The sequence below is a fragment of the Callithrix jacchus genome, chromosome 12 (genome assembly GCF_049354715.1).
Source record: "Callithrix jacchus isolate 240 chromosome 12, calJac240_pri, whole genome shotgun sequence".
Lineage (NCBI taxonomy): Eukaryota > Metazoa > Chordata > Mammalia > Primates > Cebidae > Callithrix > Callithrix jacchus.
The window spans coordinates 41224901-41247545 of NC_133513.1; the positions used below are offsets into that span (position 1 = coordinate 41224901).

The window sequence follows — 22645 nt, forward strand, 5'->3', positions numbered from 1 at the left end:
ACCAATCCATGAAGCCAGAGAAGGACAATTGTGCACAGCATTTGAGAGATCCCAAAATTCTCCCAAGAAGCTGATTTGAGATGCGGCAAGAGCCAGGCCAAAACAAGGCATCTCACTCATTCATTCATTTATTTATTCATTCATTCAACAAATGCTGTTGAACACCTACTATGTGCCTACATTTCTCTAGATACCAGCAACACTGCAGGTAAAAAACCCAGCAAAAATCCCTCACAGAGTTTACATTCTAGAGACAGGAGACAGGGTAAATAAGATACATCAGTGACAGTCTTAGTGTGCAAGATAGTGAAAGTGCTGGAGAGAAGGCAATAGGAAAGTGTCTGTGTTCACAAGCAGCAGATGCGAATTGAAATTTGAGACAGGGAGCCTATACCTGCTGCTGTCCCAGTTCCTGAACCATCTACAGTGCCACGTGATCAAACTGGGCTGAGCAGACAGGTGGCAGGCTGAAAAGGACATAAGCTCAATCTGGGGTCCTAGCGTCTTATTCTGGCACAGCTGCTCCTGAGCCTATGGTCTTAGGAACGTCCTTGACCTCTTGGAGCTTAAGGTCATCTGCAGTACAGTGGGAATTATTAAAAACAATCTGCTTCCCGGCTGCTGCATGTCAAATTTATAGTGTGGGGCCTCATGCCAAGACCCTGAGTTGCCCTTTCCTGCCTCCCCTGGGACAGCACACTGGGAGGCTCTCGTAGCTTCTCCTGCCTTCTGTGCTCGGCCTCTCGGTGTATAAATTACACTCCAACACAGCACCTAAAGAGGCTGGCAAGGCTGAGCTTTCCTTATCTTTTCTCAGCAAACAAGGGACCTCCCAGTGTCCCTGTGAGAATGGAGATGCTTCATTGGCACCTGCAGGGAGCACCCTGCCCTTTTCTAGATGTGGAAGACAATGAGCTCAGAAGGTCCAGGCTTCCTCCTCCAGACCACACTTCCCACTGCAGCTGGAGAGCATCCCCAGTGCCTCTCCAAGCCAAGCACTCAGTACCCTTTATCCAAACCACTCTCCTGTGAGGCCCTCCTACCCCTGTCCCTCTATTTCCTCCTCCTCACACCCTGACACATTTGCAGGCTCTGGACTGGTCTTTCTCCCCAGCCACTGCTCTGCTGCCTGCATTACAAAATCACCAGCATGTACTTGTCTTTGAGGCTGAGCCAGGGATGCTGAATAAATGAATGGAAATAGACCCACTCACTCAATCCCTTGCCAGGCCAGGGAGACAGGGTGAGTGAAGGAAGCTTAGTACACATGGAGCATTCCAGCTGCACGGCAGCCCCCTGGTACCCTCCACAGCCAAAGGAAGAGTACACACATATTCAGACCCAGCTTCTCACACAGAAATTATTTCCACAATATTTATTATGCACTGACAATATGCAATGCCCTGTTCTGGGTACTGGGGATGCACAGTAAACAAACCAGTCTCTACTCCCAAGGAGCTGACAGTGTGGATGCAGTAAATCAACAAAACGACAAACGTAAAGATGTTTGCAGATGGTGAGATGTGCTGTGAAGGAAGCCACAGGGACACGCTGCTGAGAGAAAGAGGTTGCAGGGCTGCTTTGCGGGGAATCTGGGAGGCCTCTCTAAGGAGCTGACCTGAGAGAAGAAGCCCCGTGGAACCACAGCAGGAGCAGCACCAACAAGAGCTGGACAGCAAATGCTGAATGAAGCCCAGGCTTGAGAAATGGCACAAGAGCTGCGGTCAGAACACGGGAGCAGACAGCAGAACAGCAGCGAGGTGGTATAGCGGAGTCCCCTCTGCCCACTGCCACCTATGGGCATCCTAAGGCCAAGCTCAGCCCGTGAAGGTAGTAGGTATAGAGGGGAGTATCAGAAACGCTGGAAGTGCTACAGCATTATCTGTAATTGACTCATTGTCGAAATGGAAAGGAAACAGCTCTTGCCTCCCGGGGCTATTGTAGGACTCGCTATAACATCTGTATTCTTCCAGTGCTTATGCTATTGCCTGGTACACAGGGAGAGTGAAATGAGTGCTTGCAATTAACATCAAGCAGGGACTTGTTCATAAAGCAGCTGGCAGGTCCTGCCGGGGTTAGGACTGTAAGTGTGAAGGACAGCCACGGGATTGGAGTCATCATCTTACTTACACTTTCAGAAGATGATCTGGTTGTGTGAGTGTGGACAATGGATGGGTACGTGGTGAGAGGCAGGAGTGGAGGGAGCAAGGACACCAGGGCAGCCAGGAGGGAGTGCTGCTGCCTGGAAGGGTGGACAGAGGAGAGCGAGAGAAGAGGAGCAGTCTGGGAGGCTGGCTGAGATCCCCATCTCTCACTCTGCCTTCTTCCCAGCCACAAGCCTGAGCTCTGCACTGGGCGCCCCATTGGAGTGCTGGACACCACACATCAAAAGACCAAAACCTGACGGTGAGGTAGAAACCAGTGCAAAAACGACACTGGCTCAGAAACTCCCCACAAAGGGCTTTCATCAGACTGACCTGTGCAATGTCAAAGAGTATGGCCTGGGCCCCACACATCCTTAGGCACAAGGCCGATGTGGGTACCTACAGCAGCTACTGACTGAAACACAGTAGATAATACATGGTACCTGGAATGCTCCCCAGCCTCACGATCTGGAAGCTGAGTTTTTGCACATGCCCTACTCTTGGAAGGTAAAAGCACATGTGTGTAGGTGGTGGGGAGGGGGTTCTATTTCCCCCATTCATATATTTACAATGTGAAGAACTATAGACCAGGTGGTGGATGGAATTACCAGTCCCAGTTCCTTACCCTCCTGTGGAGGGAATGGATGCTCACTCCCTTGCCACAGCTTCACCAAGGGCAGCCTGCACTTTTCCACTCCTCAGTTTCGGGCCTGACCCTGCCACTTGCATGGGCTGAGAGGACGCTGGCAATGTGACCCAAGCAGAGGCTTGAGGTATGCTTGTTAGACTCACCCTCTTACGTTCCTGGCATAACTGCAAGAGATGCATGCTTGCTCTGGGTAGCCCTTCAGCCAAAGAAGCAAAAGGACATGACATGATCAAATGTGAGACCTGCTGCCAAGCCCAGCCAAGCTCAGCTTAACCTGAGCCAACCCACAGACCCATGACTTTAGCTTGTCTGCCATGGAGGTCTTGTTGATAACAATAGCTGACTAGTATAGACACCATCACAGACCTTGCTGACTCAGCACTCAGGGTCTGCAGGCAGAATGCCGGCCACTTTGCACACACCGGTCATGTGACCCAGATGCCAACCTAAGACACAGTGCTATCATCTCCATTTCACAGATGAGAAAATGGGGGCTCAGCAGGTCTTTGTCCAAGGTCACAGCTAGTATGTAAAAGAGCCCAGATTCGAATCCAGGCTTTTGTGCCTCCGAAGCCCACCATGTGCACCAGAGCTGCCCCCACCCCCTGCCTGTTAGGGCCTCAACCCTGGATTTGCAAAGCCCATCGCTTTATTCATTTCCTTCAAAATACATCACTCAGGTGCATAAATTTTCAAATTATGCCTGAACTGTCCATCTATGGATGCCAAAGGCAGCAACTCCGCAGAAGACCGTGACAGCCCCCTGAAGGCAAGCCCAGGGAGCCCCCCTCTGACAAAGGCTGACTGATGCATGCAGCAGGTCACTCCACGGACACCTGCTAGCTGTGAGAAGTCATGTGCCGGGAGAGGTGGTGGCGCTCCCGGAAGTGCTCCTGGCACACAGGGCAGGCAAGGGCCTCTTCTCTCCTCTTCTGAGAATGTGGGTCAGGCCCCGCATGCTCCTTTTTGTGGTGGGACCGCATGTGGAAGACCAGATCGGACGTCAGGCGGAAGGACAAGTTGCACTTTGCACACCAGTTCTGGGTGGACAAGCCCAGGGAAGTGAGGGTGGGTGGCAGGAGGGCCCACGAAATGGTGGAGGATGATGAAGGTGGGGGCACCTGGGCCCGGGTGTGCTTGAGCCACAGTGTGGGGTCACCCAGGAAAGCGCTGTAGAGTGGAGCATTCTGTGGCAATGCTTGCAAGTTCCAGAAATCACCAACCAAAAGCTTGGGAGTTGAAAGTCGACCCCAACAAGGGAGGTCTGTGGTGTTGAAGAGTCCAGACAGCTCCCCCAGGGTGCCTGCAGACTCCCCTGCAGGGAAGACTGGGGTTGGTGCCGGCCTCTCTGCTGGTCTCTTGGTTGGTTTGCTGAAGGCACTTCTCTGCTCACCTCGTGCTCTGCTGGGCCACACAGAGAAGACTGTGCTGCCAGCTGGGTCTCTGGGGATAGCCTGGGCCAGGTGCAGAGCGCCAGGCTGGCCTGCAGGGTCATCATGATCCCTCTCCTGGGCCTGAGCATCCCCGCACTGGTCCTTCATCCTTGGCAGCTCTGTGAAGGCGCTCTGCCTCTGCTCCCCAAGTGCCTTCGGGGACAGCGGCTGGCCGGATCGGGGCCTGCCTGGGACTGCTAACAGTGCCGGCTCTGCACTGCCCACATCCCGGCCCGCCCTGCTCACAGCAGCCTCAGGGCCCAGGCGGTTCGTCTTCTCCAGCAGCACTGGCTTGTGGCCCCGGCCCAACTCAGGGTCACTAAATTGCCACCTGTTTTCAGCCAATGGGCTCAATGGGGCCCCCTTCCCTGCCATAGTGATCAGCAGGGCCAGGGCCACGGGACGAGCAAGGTAGCTGCTCTGACAGCCATCAGTCTTCAGGAGTTTTGGGTTCTGGAGGGCTTGGTCCAACAAGGAACCATGAGATGGGAGAACTCCCTGTGACACTGGACACACGGCTACGGGGCCCTGTGGAGAGAGGAAGCAACAAGCAGTGAGACAGGCATTTGGCAGTCAGGCACAGTGCACCATGAGCTGACGTCAGACAGGACCCTGATGCTCAGGCCTCCTCCACTGTCTGTAGGATGGGTGTGCTGACTGCACCGTCCTTCAGGGCCCACCTCCCAGAGGCAGAGTGAAGACAGGGGTCTCTGCTGAAAATGCCCACGGGCAGCTTCCCCTATAGCCCAGTAGAGAGAAACATAGGATTCTCCTGGCAGAAGTAGTTCCTGGGCATTAACCAGGCATGAAACAGAGCATCTAGAGAAGGGAAAGAGCCTTCTCTGGGGGCTGCATTAGGGACTTGGGGACCCTCCAGAAGTTTCTGGGTCATCTGTCAACAAGTAGACTCCTTCATGTGGAAGCCCCTGTTCCATGCTTGAGCTCCCTGTGGCCCTGGCCAAGCGTTGAGGACACAGGGAGGTGGCAGCATCAGGGTCACAGTGTTGGAGGACCATGGACTTCATGGTCTTTGCTCCTCACACAGCCCTCTCTGTCCTGGCCCTAACGTCAACCCATCACTCCTCGGGCTACCAGACCTGCCTCCTGGCACGGCAGCCCCTTTGTCCACATCACAGTCCCTGTCAGCTTCTGCTTTCTCGGGGCCACTCTTCTTGTTTGTGAGAGCCATGTGTCCCCACTCTTCTCCCCACACCCAAGGACATGTGAACAGCGTCATTCCCATTGGACCTGTGAACTCATTCCAAAATGCAGCTCAGGCACAGCCTCCCCTTGAGGCTTCCCCAGTGCTCTCAGACACAGACAACTCTCCCTCCTCCATACCACCACTGTCCCAGGCACCAAAAGCCTGCATGCACCACATGCAACATTATATTTACTCGTTTGTGGTCTGCTAGAAGGCAAACTCTAAGAACCCAAATATGTCAATTCACCTTCACATCTGCAGCATTTAGTCATGCCTGCAACAGGACAGGAGCTCAGGAAGCCTTTGCTGAATGAATGAATGAATGAGGGACAGGACGGCAACTGTTAAAAAGAAGTCAACTTTATTTTCCCAAAGAGTGTGGCCCATGCCCTGCTCCTGCACAGAGAGGAGAATGTGAGCCCCGCCATGCTCTCACAGGGCCAAGGGAGGAGACAGCCGCATGGTGAGAAGGGGAGGAGCCGACCGCAGCCTGCCTCGAAGCTTCTCTGCCTCCTGCTCCTACCCTGTGCTCCTCAGCGGGCACTTGGCCCCTGCCCAGTCCACAGCTCAGGAGCAGCTGGGGAAACTGCTAGCTGCGGCAAAAGGGCATGCTTTACTTTCCAACTCTGATGTAAGATCAAACCCTGAAGCCCCACAAAGGGCATCCAGAGTCTCCCATTCCTTCATCTCCCCTTGGCCCTAGTTCCAACCCCAGTGAGAACCCACCCAGTTTTTCTTTAGGGAAATAGCCCACCAGCCATAGGAACTCACTATGAATACAGCTGATTGGCCTATGGGTGCTGAGAGTCACCTTAAGGGTGGGAGTCACGGAGGGCCCGGAACTCTTAAAGTACCCTGCCTCAGGTGCTGAACTAACAACAGTCTGACCACGGCTGGAAGAGGCAGCCTGAGGGGTCAGATCTGCCTAACAGGAGAAGGAAATGAAGTATGGTTTATAGTGGCGAAAGCAACACGCAAGTAGATGCGTAACTCCAGAGACATGGCGAACAAAGCAGGATGCAGACGCGCGACGAGGCACAGTACAGTGCTGCTTGCTATGCTTATGATTGAACGCTGAGGAGGCAAAAGGACAACAAGATTATAGATTTGGTGTTGCCTATTCTATGCACACACATGCAAGATGCATACATCAAAGGAAAAACCCCGGGAGGAAGCAAGAACACGACCCCAGGTCATTTTTTCGTGATTCCCCCTTCCATTCATTCAGTGAGCACGCGCTGAGAGCATCCAGCATGTGGGCCCTGTGCGAGGTGCTGTGGTGACAGTGGTGACAAGGCAGTCCTGAGTTCGGCTGTACAGAGCACAGGGACCTGCACATGTACCAGTGTTGCAAATGGCAATGAGCCCTGAAGACCCAGAGGGGCTGCCCAGGATTCACAAAAAGCTTGCATGGGGCCTATGGTGTGGAGAACCTGAGGGCTCTCTGGGGAACTGAGCCTAAGGCAGTTCTGCAGTGGGCAAGTGCCTGGGGAGGAGCGAGACCCAGAAGCCGGAATAAAATGGACCTGACTGTTTTCAGAAATAAATGATTCATTTTTTAAGTGTGGCCATAAAGACTATGTAATAGTATGGGGGGAAAAAGCTTATAATACAATGATAGTGTTCAATGTAAATATGTTATAAAACAAAACAGGAAAACAAGTCTGTCTACCAAATCAACAAAAACATGAAAGAAAATATACCAAAGCAACATATATGTGAAAAATAATTTAGACTATGTACATGTACTATATATAATATACAGTATACACAGCATGTGCACATAATATACCATATAATACGCTGTATATGTGCTATACTATATACCATGATGATGCTAGTATGATGGAATTGGGGGGATTTCTCCCAACTTTCCAGCATTTTCAAACTATTCTGATTTTATTTTAGCATGTTGTTTTGCTCAGCAGTCAATTGTTTTAAAGGGGGCAGTGCCCTTTTCTGCTTGGTCAGAGTCAGAATTCTGTAAGGGATTCTCACAGTGAAGACTCTGTGACTTCAGGGATGCTACTTTCCTAACCACTCCGGGAAATAATTCTGAGCTGAATTCCTCCCACTGTCTACTCTCCCTCAGAAAAGAGGAGTCCTAGCCCCCATGCTGGAGTGCTCCGGCTGGAGTCTCCTGGGAGTGGAGGGGCCTGTCCAGTGGGTGGGCTATTTCTCATGGGGGCTTCATGGTCTGTTTTACGCCACCTAGAGAGACCTCACCTCTGCCAAGCCTGGAATTGAGCATTCCCCAGGCCACAGGAACAAAAGGAGATCTTTGGGAGAAGGGTGAAATGCCTGGGCACTCAGATCAGATCAGATCAGATCAGCTTTTAGGCAAAGTGCATTTCATTTCCTGTTCATTCATTCAATCAATAAACATGCACAAAGCACCTACTATGTGCCAGGCTCCAGTCTACATAAGACTGGTGACTCTCACACTGATTGAACTCTAAGTAGTTGGAAACAGCTGGAGGTAGGATGACTGTGCAGTGTGGCCTACAGTGTGGCCTGGAGGATGCATGTGGAATTCAGAGCAGGAAGATCCCCTAAGGAGGCCTAGAGAAAACACCAGGGAGGGACACAGTCCTGAAATAGCAGCCCTGGTCCTGCCTGTGCTTGGATGCAGGAAGAGAACATGGTAATGAAATGTGGGGACAAAGGGCACCCCTGGGCAACTGGCTGAGAACAGAGCCAGTGATGCTCAGGGGAGGGACACCCTCCTGTCAGCCCTCCCCACCCACCCCTGCCATGTGCCAGCCTGTCACCAGTAACATGTGGTGAGGTCTTTGCTAGAAGCTCAAGGCTCCTCTGCTTTCTGAGCATGGGGAAGACAGAGCCCAATGTGAAGCATCAGTCAAGGAAAAGAAATAAAGAGGAGAAAATGCATAAAGATTCCTAGCTCTAAACCTTCTATCCCCATCTTGCCCCAAACTCCTCCAGCGCTCTGTCATGAAAATTTCAGAAACTTCATGAGAAAACTTTGCAAATGAAGTCAGAGGTCACAAGCAGGGGAAAGTCCTGGTCTCAGACTGGGCCAAATAAGGAAAAATATTAAAAACATTAGGAAAGCAGCGACCTTGCCCACAGGACGCCTGCCGCAGTGAGCTGCCACGCGCCTGTCCTGAGTGAGAGGTGGACACACTCGCCGGGCAGCCGCCATCTGGGGGTTTAGCCTCACGTGTGTCCAGGGCTCTTGATGGAGGAGAGGGATAGGCAGAGACTGCTTCATCCCCACTGGAATTAGGCACCTCTTGCCTGGTGTTGACACAAATGTGAGGAAGGAGGAGGCCACACATATGGCAGACTGAGCTCCGTGGCTTGCTCTGCCTTGGCGTGTCATGGGGCCACTGATCCCCACCACACCAGATTTTCCCAACCCCAGCAAGCATGCAGAACTCAGCCACCTTCACACCATCTCAAAAAGAAAGCCTCTATTGCTTGGCAAAGAAGAAATTAGGTCCACGCATGTGGCAAAAGTTAGACACAGTGAGCGTTGCTGGTTTTTTTCTGTTTTCCTACCTCGGCAACGTTATTAAAAGAAAATTCAAAATAGCAATTACAACAAAAATGTTCCCGTTATCCTTCAGAGAGCACAATACTGTGTTTGCTTTACTCTAATGGCTATTGCATCTACTTCCAAGCTTTAGACTATTAATAATACACAGAAATACCAAGAAGAAAAATAAAACAGGCACAAAAAGTAGAATGGGAAAGACATGGGTTCAAATGTCACATCCACAGATTTATTATGGAGCTTCAGGTGTGTAATGTAACTTCTCTGAATACTGGGCAATCGTGTAAATGAGTGGGAAAATAATGCATTTAAAAGGATAAAAATATCCGGAAGGAGGCTCCCACCTCGCCCAGCCCATGTCAGTGCCTCAGGAATGTTCATTTCTTTCTTTGTGGCCAAGGGACAGGAACAAAATGAAGGACATGGAGAGGTAAACAAAAGAATCGATGACTGCACAGAAGCTGCTGAGGCATCTTCTCCAAGCTCACCAGGAAGAGAGGCAAAGTCTTCCATAGAAGACTTTGCAAGATGGGGCATCACCCTCATGACTAAAATACCTGCATTCTCAAAGATACAAAATGTGCCACTTTCTTAACTGAATAAATGCAAGGAGGGTGGTGAGGAAGGACAGCCCAGAGGCCTTGCCCAGTGCACCCTGAGAAAACAGCAAGCGTTCTGCTCTCAGGCGCTCCACCCACCTACACTGTTATTCTCATGCCTTCACCAGATGTCAAAACGTGCTGCCAAATCAAACCTAGATGTAAGACAAAGCAAAATAACAAGGAAAGCTTGCTGACTGAGACTGAGAAACAGCGCCGGGTGGGCAAAAGTTAAGACACTCAGGTAAGAGTCTCAGCTTCAAGGTTTCTAGGTGACCTTGGGCAAGACTGTCTCCTTCGAAGTCCTCACTCAGCTACAAAATGAGCAGGCTGGACCAGGTGGCCTCTATGGTCCTAATACCAAAAGGCGCCAAGTGATATTTCTATGCGGCATTATGATGCATCTTTTGCGATCAATCTGGTTTTTTAGACATTACTTTGACAAGCTTGATAGGCAAAATATGGAGTAATGATCCATGGCAGACCTAACAATCAACCGTGTCACACACAGCCTGATACTTCGGTCAGCCACAGCCATACCCAGACTAAGTTGCTCTTCTAACGTTCATGAATATTCAAACACAAACAGGACGAATCCACCTCCTTCTAAAGGAGGTGATTAATAGGTCCCAGGAGCAGATTCCTGGATACCGTGGCACTCCACAGTGATTTCTCACATCCCTTAGGTTCCAGCAATCAGGGCTTCCTAGCTGCAGACAGCAGCCTCTACCCAGGTAGTGTAAACAGCAAGAAACTGATTAAAGGGTATTACGCAGCTCATTAAATCTCTGTGAGAGCCAGAGACCAAGCTTGGGTGCTCTCCAAGGGTCAGGATAGCCACACCCTGGCACTGTCTAATAGAAACTCTCCTGGAATCAGCACCCATCACAAGAGACCAAACTCCACTACAGCCACCCCACAAGACCAGATGTCCCTGCCACTGTGGCTGACAGAAGATATCACCTGCCTGCCAAAGACTTCAGCTAACAGGACTCACCTACACATCCAGGGCCGGATGATGCACCTGGCTGCTTGGGGGGATCTACGTCAAAGGCCTGCACCCTGGATGCAAAGGAGTCTGGGAAACATGGATTTAGCTTTCCAACCTCTGCAGTGCAGGAAAGCCAAGTGAGATGGGTTAGAAATGGTTGTTCATTGAACCAGTGACAGCATCTGTTACTGTGGTACTTGATAAAGCTCATCCAGTGAGGAAACTGAGACGACCCAGCATGCCACTCTGTCTGAAGGTTTTCCTCTCTGCCTGCCACTTGATTTTCTTGACATGTGGCCAGTGGTGTCTTGGAGCCAGCTCACGGTGGCTTGTGAGATGATCTTCTGAGTTAGCTGTTTTAACTCAGACATTATTCAAAACTAAATTACACAAACTTACATTCAAAGAAATTCTATTAAAAACAAAGGCAACACATACTCAGAACTCATCATGTCCTAGTCATTCTACTACACGTTCCCGTTGCCTACACTGTGGACGCTGCTCTACCTGCAGGTGCCGGGGCTTGCCACAGTCCACTCCTCCTTGTGCCACATCCAGCGATATCGTGAGTGGCTGGAAATCAGCCAGAATGGGATCATTTATGGAAATGCTATGAATCAAGGCTTGATTTCTTGTTTTGTTCATTGTCTGGACTTAAGAAGGCAATGGGAAAAATTGTCAATAACGCGGATTAAACTGAAACTGTTGTCTTGTCGATAGCTGCTATATTGTGAACAGCTCACAAATAGTGGAAGGACTATTCTTCTAGTATTCCAATATGTGATGTAGGAGTTATTTAAATCACTGACTAACAAGTGAAGTTCTGACATGTGTTTCATATTCTACTTTATTGTAAATGAAAATATCACCCGGCGATTCATGTTGGAGCTACATGCCGAGAACCAGCTGTTAAACACTTACCAGTACACCACAGAGTGTACCTCATATATTTTCTAATTCTGGGCACCTGAATAATCAGAGAGACCTTCCTGGAAGAGGCAGGCAGCCTCCATAGGGCAGACAGATGCAAAGAAAGGAGAGGGCAGAGGGAACGGCACACACAAACGCCAGGTGATGACAAGAGTGGGTTTGAAGTAAACCGAGAGTTTCTGAGAACTGTTTATGGGTAAGATCACATGGCCTAGCTACAGGGACCCGTACCATAGCTCTTAGGGGAGACAGTCATTCATTTATTCTGTGATGGCAAGATGAATAGCATGGAAGTGCTGCTCCACATTCAGTGAGAGAGAAAAACGCCTCATCACAACAGGACCTGGGATAGAGACAAGCCCACATGAATGGTTTGGGAGAAATGCCTCAAGATCAGGGATAGACCATGTGCTATCTGGGTGCCTGAGGAATGTCCTATTGATGAGGTGATATTATCTCTGGGTGTTGATGGATGAATACAAGTTCACCAATCAGAGATGGTAAAATGGCACAGGCAAAGTCATAGTGGCAAAGAAGGGCTGGGTATATTTCAGTCGTGAAGAAAAGGCAGAGGGGTAGAAATTAAGCCAGACAGAAAGGCCTCCTGTAAATGACAACTTTTCATTTGCACTAATCCAAGTCAGACTCAATTGTGAAATTCAACTCTGCCAAGGGAGGCATGGGAGAATAAGGGGAGACAGTTAGAGTGGGAGCCAGGAATTTGCCCGGCTCCTTTCTCCAAAGAGCTCTGGGCTCCTTGACATCCATTAGCGCTCATACCCTCCATGAAGAGTGTACTCCTACCATGCAATGTTGGAGAACTCCCCACCCCATCCTCCTTCTCCCCCAGCCCTAGCGCAGATGGAGCGGCTGAAGCAGTCACACTACGCCCAGGCTTTCAGACCATCAGGTGGAGGAGAATGGGCACTCAAGCCTCAGGGTCCTCGCTGGTTCCCAGCACAGACACCTACAGAGGTTCCATCCACACTTCTGGAGCCTGTGGCCAAACTCACACTCAGAGACCTGAGATTATAGGTGTCCTCCTGTGGAAATTATAACACAGTGATATTTCCCTCCAGAGGTTGCAGCTCTGCCCTTGTGTGCAGACTTCAGATGACCCTGAAGAAGCGGCCCAGAAAGAAAAATGACTGAGCTGCATCTGTGACCTGCTCACACCGAAAACACCATCAGGGCTGCTGTGCTGAGACTCAGGGCACAGAGACCACCTTCAGCAGCCTACCTAGCCAGGATCAGTGTCGCCCTTACCATCCACTGGACTGTTGGCCCCTGTGCAGAGAGCGCCTGTGTCTGATCTATCTCTGTAGCCCCCACAGGGTATCTCAGGAAGAACACGGTGGTCCCCCTTGACCCAGTTTCTTAAACCAGCTGGCAGGAAGGGAGGAGTATGTGCTCTTTACGACAAGAGCAGGCATCAGATGGCTTGGTGCAGCATCCTTCCTAACCAAACCCAGTTTCAGTTTGAGAAGCTGCTTATGTGTGCCTGGTACTGGAACTCTCCAAATAGCTCAATCCTGGTCTTTTTTTGAGCTTATTTCTGCAGTTCTTCTGACACTGTGATCCACCTGCCACCATAACCTTCTAATTAATTCCTTCTTGACAATTTGGCCAGAGTCTGTCGCTGTTGTTTGCAACCAAATAATCCTGATTGCTATGGACGTGACAACTCACCCCAGCTCAGAGCGCTATGCCTCCAGGACTCTCCCAGAGAACAATAACAATCACACACACACACACACACACACACACCCACACCTGACACCCAGAGGTGCCGGCTCAGCCCTGCCCCTGCACCTGTCAGCATCTAGCAGCAGCTGCCACATCCATAGAGCACACAGGGCTTCCACCTGCCAGCTCTGACTCAATCTGACTCTGTCTGCACCCTGGTTGAGGGCAGCTTTCCTTTTTTGCTGGTTGCCATGCCCGTTTTCTCCTGATCCTCCGGAGTGCCAGACCGCTTCAGGCATTGGGGATAGAAGCTCTGCAGGCACAGGTGCACAGAGGGACAATCACTGGAGCAATGCAAATAGAGACTTGGCAGGATGGGTCTGGCTGTGCCTGGCCCCACCCCCACACTAGGGGACAGCCACCTCACCACCTGGCCCTGCCCCTGGAAAGAGCACAGGTAACCCCATCTCCACTCAGCAGAAGTGCTCACTCTTAGTTCTCCCCACACATGAATCCACTCGCTTCTCCTCTGCTCCCCGGCAGAGGTTTACCAACTGTCTGCCTGTGCCAAACTGCTGGACACCCACGGGTGGACCAGCTTTCAACCTCACCGTGGAAGTGCCCACAGTGCAGAAGGGAAGACATGCAGTGACCACATGTGAAGGTGGCACCCATGGGGAGGTGGCATCAGCCCTGTTGAGAAGCCTTCATCTCTACCCACCCTCACCAGCCCCACCCCAAGTTCTGGAAGCTAGAACTCCAGTTCTCCAAGTGCCCCCACTGCTGGTGAGCAGGACTGGCAGAACCAGACTTCACTGAGCATTCCAGAATTTTCATCCTTAGAAAATATTTATCCCAGGGTTCAGGGATAATCTAGGAGTGGGTGAATGCCTTATTCACTGGGGCCTCCCTGGATTGCTACTCATAAATATAACCTGGGCCAAATCAGCTCCTTCCTCTCCCTGCTTCCTGCCCACCCAGGAAAGGAGGTACCTGTGTCTAGCCCCTTCTTGCAAGAGCTCTCAAGGAGATGAGACAGAGAAGCAACCTTCTTATGGAGTGAAAGCACAAGAGCAATCAGAGAGGAAGCAGGAAAAGTGAACACAAAACCTTAGCATGTCCTTTTGCCAAAGCTTTGGACCAGCTCCTGTGGGACATTGCCACCCCGCCTTGCCCTGCACACCACCCCGTGTGACTCCGGGAAGTCCAAGTCCTTTGTCGCATAGAGAGGACGCAAACCATGTGCTGCAGCAGGCTCTGTGCCACTCCTGATGCTCTTTCCTAGCAGATTCCTCAGAGGGGGTGCCTGACATCAGAGATGAATGTCGGCCAGTGTCTCCCAAAGAGGCAGATGCAGAAACATCACTCCTCTCTGTGACCCTGAGCAAAGCACTCAACCTCTCTGAGCCTCAGGTTTCCATCTGTAAAATGGGCTCAGGCTAAGTTGTCTCTCTAGCCCTTCCCAGACCTACCCATCTATGATTAATTGGATGAAACCAATTCTCCCTCTTTTTCCAGGAATAACTGGTCTGCTTGAAGCCCCATTGCTGAGCTTCCATGAGCTCACACAGAAAGACACACACACACTCACACACATACACAGTATGTGTACACAGACACATATGCACTTACACTAACACACACTTATATACTCATACACACACACACACATACACTCTCACATACACATACACATAAACTCACACCACTCATATAGACTACAGACAAACACACACACACACACACACACATACACACATTAATGAATACACACATGCCAGCTTGCATTCACATTTGCTCTTTCCTTCTCTCTCTAGAGGACAGCTGTGACCCACACAATGTCCTTCCCAAGCATAGAAGACTGTCCCTACTCTTCCTGGCCCTGCTGTGCCTGGAACCACCTCAGCAGGTGCCTCCCTGGGCTACACATGCTGCCCACAGCCACATAGCCCGAACATGAGAATGGTGTGTAGTTCCCTGAGCTGGGACGCGACAACCCCTGCTCAGCACTAAAAAGTGTCACATCTTTACAGCAGGATGGAACATTTGCTATCAGGATGCTTCATGGGATGAAAATAGGAGTCACCATTTATCGGCTACATAAGTGTCGACATGACAAACAATAGTATTAATAAATGAAATAAGGTACCTTGTTCATTGCATTTTCATAAAAACCCCATGAGGAAAGCTATGTATCTCAATCCAGGTGCATTTGTCTCCAGTCTGCCAAATGCCATCCTGATAAACTCAGGGCAGTCCCAGCTTTTAGAGACCATTGTGGATCCAGACACCACCAACTGATGAATTAAATATCCCACCCAGCTTCATGCTCCAACAACGTTAACACCCACATCTTAATAAGAAGGAGGAGGAGGATGGAGAAGAGGAGAGGAAATTAGGAACTCGCTGGGGACCTTTCATCCCATTTGGGACCCCCAAGGGTCACCATTGTCCCATGCATCAGCACTGCATGGAGTAAGATCAGTGACGCAAGGGCACAAGATGTCCCCCAGAACCCCAACAGAACAAAGGCCAGACTGAAGCCCTGAAAGGTGGAAAAACAGTCTGGCAGGGTTCATCCCCAGGGAGCCTCTGCCAGCTCCTCATGCCCGTCTCTCCCCTGCCTACAGACTCACAGCCTTCTTCTTAGTCTGGGATCTTCCTCAGGGCCAATGTCAGATTTGAGTCTCATCCACCTCCAGGCTTCATGTCCAGCACCTGTCAGACAGCACCTCAGATGGGGGATCTCATTCCGGGTCATGCCATGCCCTGGCCAGGGCATTCTCTGGGTCAGAGCCCTGGGCACATGAACAGCAGCTCAGCACTGCTGACTCCTGCTTTCCTCCAGGGACCCGCCTGCACCCTTTGCACCTGCAGATCCTCCTCCGTCCAGACCGCTGTGGGCACAGCGGAGCTGCGCCTTCCTCCCCTTCACAGGCACCAGCTGCCCTAGACGGCGATGGATCTACACAGCCCTTGTTCTTCTTGCTCCGAACATGATATGAAAAGATGCTTTGTGGTCGTCAGCTCTCCTCAGTAGACTCAGTGCATGCCCGGGCTCTCGCCCCCTGACACTCTTTAGTGGTCCTCGTCACTCTGTCATTGTGAGTGTCCTGGGGAGGGCTCCTCTTGTCCTCCTTGGCCCTCATCCCTCTGACCTCAGCAAGACATCTTTCTGAGCCACACAGATGTCTCTCATTGCCACCCCATGTCCTTCCTACTCGAAAAAAACAGATTTAATTTCAGGACTCCCCCACCGCTTTCAGAGCTCTCACATCATGGGGAATGGAGTGATGATCTTCGAAACTTACTGAAACCAAGCTCCCCAAGTCTACAAGGAATCTTACTATGCTGGCCCTCCCCACCAACACAGGGCATATCTCCCCAAGGCTCCCAACCCACTTGGGCCAGCAATCAGGGTCCGCTATTACCCAACTCAGTAGGTGTTGCATCCTGGGAGATGAAGCCTCACAACCCCATGGTGTTAAGAGCTTGTGGTTCTCCGTTTTTTACCCATCCCCTGAGCCCTGACTGTATACCGATCATTCCCTCATTTTGGAACCACTGGCCACATTCTCCCGCATTACCTGTCTGTCTATACCTTAACCAGGTTGTCTCATGTAACCTTCAAGCCTTCCATCCAAAACAGACGTTAAGTGCATAGGCTCCAGAGTCAGAGGCCTGGACTCCAATCCAGCTCTGCTCTATCCAACCTGTGATGTTGGGCAAGGTATGGATCCTCTCCATGCCTCCGTTTTCTGATCTGTAAAGAGGGTCACACTGGTGCTCTCTTCACCAGGTTGTTGAAAGATTAGAAGGATTAATACAGAGAAAGTGCTAAGGAACCTGGCTCAGTAAACTTGAGGGGAATCAGTTCTTATCATACTGAGTGCAAAGGGACAGAGTCCACCCCATGGTGGCCTTCCCGTTACTCCTGAGCTCTCAGGGACCAGCGCACAACACTGGTTAATGAATGACCAAGCAGCCTGGGCATTTTTCTCCTTCCTGCTCCACCTACAGAGGAAAGAACTCTTGGCAAACAGCTGGGTGACCTCTTTTTCTTGATATGTCTGAAGGCACTCCCTGCCTCAAACCAACTGGCCAGCCTCCAGCTGTTCTGAGCTGCAGGTCAGGCACCAGATCTTATTCAGAGACACCATGTACCCCCCTCCCCCCATGCAGTGCTTTGCTGCATCTGCCTTTCTCTTCAGCTAAAACACATGAGAGCAGAAAATACCTCGTCTTCCAATCCTTTGGTGTCCCTAGTCTCTAGAGAAGCTCCCCAGATCCTTTTGGAATATTCCAGAGACAATCATCTACAGGCCTTTTCTGCATTTGGGCTGTGAGGTCCTGGGGTTTCCTAAGAAGGGGAATATACCTGTCTCCAGGCATCCTCCTGGCTCCGGCACACTGAGGAAATTCAACACTGAAGGTGATCCAGGCTTTCCCAGAGGCTGGCTGGTGGTGCTGGGGTGATGAGCACTTCCTGGCCAGCCCTTACAGGCTCTGTGGCCGGTTATGCCTGGAGTCCTCTAGCAGCAACATCTGCTGCATTCCAGCAAAGCCAAGTGCAGGAGACTGAGGACACGGCCACTCCCATGGCAGCAGGGAGGGTGGCCCTAGGACAACATAACTTGGCCATGTGAACCCTCATGGAGTGGATGTGATTCCATCACCCACTCAGATGCCTGAGACTGTGCAGAGGGCACATTCACTGCTTCAAGGAGGCCCTGCTATGTGGATTGAGAGTCTGCCATGGACATGCTGAAGATGACCAGGACATAGAACAGGGAGCTGCGTTCTGCCAAACAATACCAATAGGCAATGGCTGTTGCCATGTGGAGTGATATTTTAGATATTATATGTACTGAGGCTGCAGCAACATGGAAGTCACATAACGGGACTGAATTAGCCCTGGTCACTCAGGCTCCAGGACACAACTTGTGTTCCAGTCAGCCCTGTCACTCTCTACCTGCCTGACTGGGACAAGCACTCTGGACCTCCGACTCTTCATAAGTAAAACAAGAACAGTGATCTTCACTTCAGGGGCTCATGAACAGTACTCAGCAGGGCTCTGTGCATGCCAGGTAGCAAGAGCACATGGAACGGCAGCTCTCTTCCTAACACAACTAGAGAATGAAGGTGGAGCCTGAGAGGGTGGTCCCAATTTCACTGGCAGCCTTCAGGAAAAAAGTCCGTGATTTTACTTAGGCTACTCCATCCGACCTTCCCAGATTCCAGCAATAGCATCTTCTAAGGAGAAAAACATAGTGACGTTCTTACAGAGACACAGACCACTAATGCATAAAAATAAATTTAAAAGTATTGAAACTTGTCTTATTTTTTAAATAATTGGTGTGATTATCTGTTTCAAACAAAAGTTGCCACCTCCTGGATGTCTGAAAAGAAATCTGACATGCAAAGCAGATGTGATGATTCTAAATCATTTGGAAAGCCTATTATCCCTCCCCCCAGAATCCTCATACACTGGGGATCAGGGATATAAAAGACAATTTAACTTTTTTCTTTTTGAGATGGATTCTCACACTGTAGCCTAGACTGGAGTACAATGGTGGGATCTCAGCTCACTGCAACCTCTGCCTCCCAGGTTCATGTGATTCTCCTGCCTCAGCCTCCCAACTATCTGGGATTACAGGCACACAACACCACACCTGGCTAATTTTTGTTTTGTTTTATATTTTTAGTAAAAATGGGGTTTCATTATGTTGGCCAGACTGGTCTCAAACTCCTGACCTCATGATCCAAAGTGCTGGGATTACACGCACGAACCACCATGCCCAGCAGACAATTTAACTTTTTAAGCTAGAAAAAAAAAAAAAAGCCTCACAAATCACAGTTTCATGCACATACCTATGAATTTGTCCAAAATTCTTTGAATCTAGCATATGCAAGTTTTTTCACTGAACACACTGCAATGTGTTCCTTCATCAAATTTAATTTCTGTTTAATTCTTTGTGATTTATCTATGATGGGATTTCCATTTCTGTATCAATCAAAAGTTAAATTAGTTGAATTTTCATTGAAGGTCATAATAAGCTACAGTATCAGGTTAAATTATTCCCAAGAAGCGAAAGCTTCATGCTTTAGTTGATATTCAGATCTTTAGAAACAAATGGCTCTTTTATAACTTAGTGTATATATAATTATGTATTTGTGTGTATTTGCACATATATATGTTATAAAATATCATTTAAATTAAATCACATCTCTCTGACAAGTTTACATTTTAATCAAGAAATGAAAAATTGTCTCTCTATAGTTCTATGTTTTCCCTCAAAAATGAATGAGGCTTGATTTTCTAGAGTTCATCACTTTTGCATCTACGACAATCTTTGACACTAACATGAAATACCTTCCCCTTGGCCCTCCTACCTAATGTACATAAAATCATTAATTTCAAATGCCATAATTACTGCCATAAAATGTCTAATGTCTTCCTCAGGAGTAATTAAGTAACTTCATTTCTGCACATCAGTGGCATTGGCAACTACATATTTTAGAGATTTACTGTTAATTTCTTATTTCCAAGCTTTCTCAAATGTTTCAAGTGCAAAGTCCTGGCCTCCCACTGTCTTCCCACAACGCTGTTCTGAATTCTGTCCCTTTCCTCCCCAGCACCTGGCATTGCACACCCTGCCCAGGAGGCAGGTGTGGGTGGGAACGCCCCTAAATGCTTCTGCAAGGCTTAGCTTCCTGCTGTGCTGTCTGCCTCTACTAGTAAAGGCAAAATGTCAAGGAAAGGATTCAATCAACCCCTTGTCTCTAAAAAACCAGGTATGTTCTTTCAGCTTATTCTAAAAACTCATTATAATGAGATCATTGGTATTCCCCCGCCCCAGGAAAGGCAGTGAACAGGTTACATGCCCAGATCTTTGGATATAATCTGTTGGAGAAAGGATCTGGGGCCAATGCATGGTTCTTACCCTACTGCCCAGCCCAAGCCTGGGCTGAGAATAAAAGAGCAATACAGGATAAACCCAGGGAGGGACAGAGGGAGGGGTGAAAAGAACTGCAGCCTGAAAGTCACCATAGGAGAAAAAAAAATCATAGGCAGAATTGTTGAGTGCTGAAAAACCAACGGGAAGAGGGAGAAGGTGGGGGAGAAGAATAAAGAAAGAGAGAGAAAGGCGGGGGGGGGGAAGAGAGAGAGAAGGAAATGAAAACAGGAAGACAATAAAGAGGAGATAGAGGGGGAAAAGTGGGAAAGAAGAAAGGGAACAGAAACGGGGTTGGGACTCGGAGAGGACGTGGGAGAGCTGGAGGAAGCTGGCGACAGAGGGAAAGAAAGGACCCCACAGTCAAAGGCAGGACTCAACAACCCTGTCCTGGGGAAATGCAGTGGAAGTGAGATGGACCCCGCCGCCCGCGCCCGCTCGCGGCTCTGTCCCTGCAGACAGGAGGGGGCGCCTCACCTGGGCTGTCCAGAGAAGTGGGGCACGGGGCGCTGGTGCAGTACAGCCTCCTGCCGGCCAAGAGCCCAGCGCGCGGCTCTGAACTTGGCCGTGGAGCCCTGAGGGTGGCGAGGTCCCGCCCCACAGCCGCTCCCGCCTTCGAGGCGGGGCCTCGGCGTCGCCAACCCCCAGGGGAGCGCCAGCCTTCGAGGCGGGGCTTGCGGGTGAACCGCCCTGGCGGGGGAGGGCGCAGCGGATCCGAGAACCCGCAAAGCGGGAGAACTCGGTCTCAAGAGTCTGGGCGGCCGGGGGCTTCCCGGGCTCAGCCCCGCGGAGACGCCCCCAGCTGGCTCCGGTTGAACCTTGCTCCGGAGCCTGCGGGAGGGCTAGGGCGTCCTTTGGAGGTGTCACCCGCTCTCGCCGCCGCCCTCTGGTCCTTGGCGCCCCGACCTCTCGCTACTGGGCCCGCGGGTCCTCGGCGATGCGGGCGGGGGCTGTGCCCGGTGCCTGCGGCTCCCGTGTGCACCGAGGACCCCCGTGGCCTCCTGGCTCTCTTTCCCCTCGTAGCCTGGCGGCCCCTAGAACAGCACCTCCCCAGCGCCCGAATCACCCAGCTCCTCCCGGGAGCGCCTGGCCACCTCTCCTCCCTAGGCCCCAGCTCTGACCGCTTAGTGCTCAGCCGGGAAGGCGGGCTCCGCGACCCCTGAACCCGGAGGTGTCAGGGAACTTAACTGCCCCTGGAGGGTGGAAGGGGGTCAGGGTGGAAAATGACAGTTAAGTGCGTTACAATTAAGAACTTATGCTTTGATTAAAAAACAATAAACGGAGTGAAAAGGCAAGCCACACATTGAAAGAAAATAGTTGCAGCAATTGATAAAGGATTAGTATCCAGGATATATGAAGACTTTTAATAAGATAGTGTGAAAGAGAGGAACACCCAAAGCAAAGAATGGACACAGCCATGAATAGGCACTTCAAAGAGGAACCATGAATGACCAAAATCATGAGAACGGATCAGTCTCTAGAGTAATTAGAAAATGCAAATTAAGACCACAAAGAGATGTTTAATCATTAGGCATAAATATTAAAATACAACAACAAGTTCCATGAAAGGCATGAAGCAAGAGAATCCTAATATGCTGTGGAGAAGTACACCCAATTTCACTGATGATAAAACACCACTAATTTAAGATATTCTGTTACACTAAATACAACTCCAAAAGAGGGGGGAAAACTGATAACCAACCAACTCAATGCTTCTCATCACTTGTAATTTTTAAGTTATATAAAGTATATATTATCAGTACATTCTCACACTGCTATAAAGAACTGCCTGAGACTGGGTAATTTATAAAGAAAAGAGGTTTTAATTGATTCATAGTTCAGCATGCCTGGTAAGATCTCAGGAAACTTACAATCATGGTGGAAAGGGAAGCAAACAGGTCCTTCTTAACATGGTGTCAAGAAGGAGAAGAATTAGAGAAGTGCAGACTGAAGAGGGTAAAAGCGCCTCATAAAACGGTTAGACCTTCTGAGAATTCACTCACTCTCATGAGAACAGCAGGGGGCAACCACCACTTGATTCAATCACTTCTCACTAAGTCCTCCCCCTATGCATGGGGATTACAATAAAGAGTAAAATTTGAGATTTGGGTGGGGAAACAGAAGCAGACCATTTCATTCCACCCCTGACCCCTCCCAAATCTCATGTCCTCATATTTCAAAACATAGTCATGCCTTTCCAACAGTCCACCAAAGTCTTAACTCATTCCAGCATTAACCCAAAAGTCCAAGTTCAAAGTCTCATCTGAGACAAAGGAATTACTTTCCACCTATGAACCTGTAAAATCAAAAGGAAGTTAGTTATTTCCTAGATACAATGCAAGGGCAGGCATTGGGTAAATACGCCCATTCCAAACAGGAGAAATTGACCAAAACAAAGGGACTACAGGCCCCATACAAGTTTGAAACCCAATAGGGCAGTCATTAAACTTTAAAGTTCCAAGTGACCTCCTTTGACTCCATGTCTTACACTCAGGTGGTGCTTGATACAAAAGGTGGGCTCCCACGGCCTTGG

The 22645-nt window shown here is 49.9% G+C and overlaps 1 protein-coding gene across 6 annotated transcripts; it reads right to left on the minus strand.

Annotated features, from left to right (window-relative positions):
- Positions 1 to 1360: 1360 nt before the first annotated feature.
- Positions 1361 to 21340, minus strand: ZNF488 (zinc finger protein 488). Of its 6 annotated transcripts, none has more exons than XM_078343977.1 (4): positions 20590 to 20669; positions 17535 to 18409; positions 15793 to 16919; positions 1361 to 4754 (listed from the first exon to the last, which is right to left on the minus strand). In XM_078343977.1, the coding sequence occupies exon 4, from the start codon at positions 4599 to 4601 to the stop codon at positions 3633 to 3635; it is 969 nt and encodes a 322-aa protein (XP_078200103.1). In that variant the 5' UTR covers positions 4602 to 4754; positions 15793 to 16919; positions 17535 to 18409; positions 20590 to 20669; the 3' UTR covers positions 1361 to 3632. The 6 variants fall into 6 exon arrangements, with proteins under 6 accessions (XP_078200103.1, XP_078200102.1, XP_078200101.1 ...); XM_078343976.1 differs by having other exon boundaries at positions 15793 to 16946; XM_078343975.1 differs by having other exon boundaries at positions 15793 to 16373; positions 16744 to 18409.
- Positions 21341 to 22645: the final 1305 nt, after the last annotated feature.

Excerpts from the sequence above, each read along its gene's own strand:
- ZNF488 (XM_035267777.3), bottom strand. The coding sequence starts at position 4,601 with ATGGCAGGGAAGGGGGCCCCATTGAGCCCATTGGCTGAAAACAGGTGG.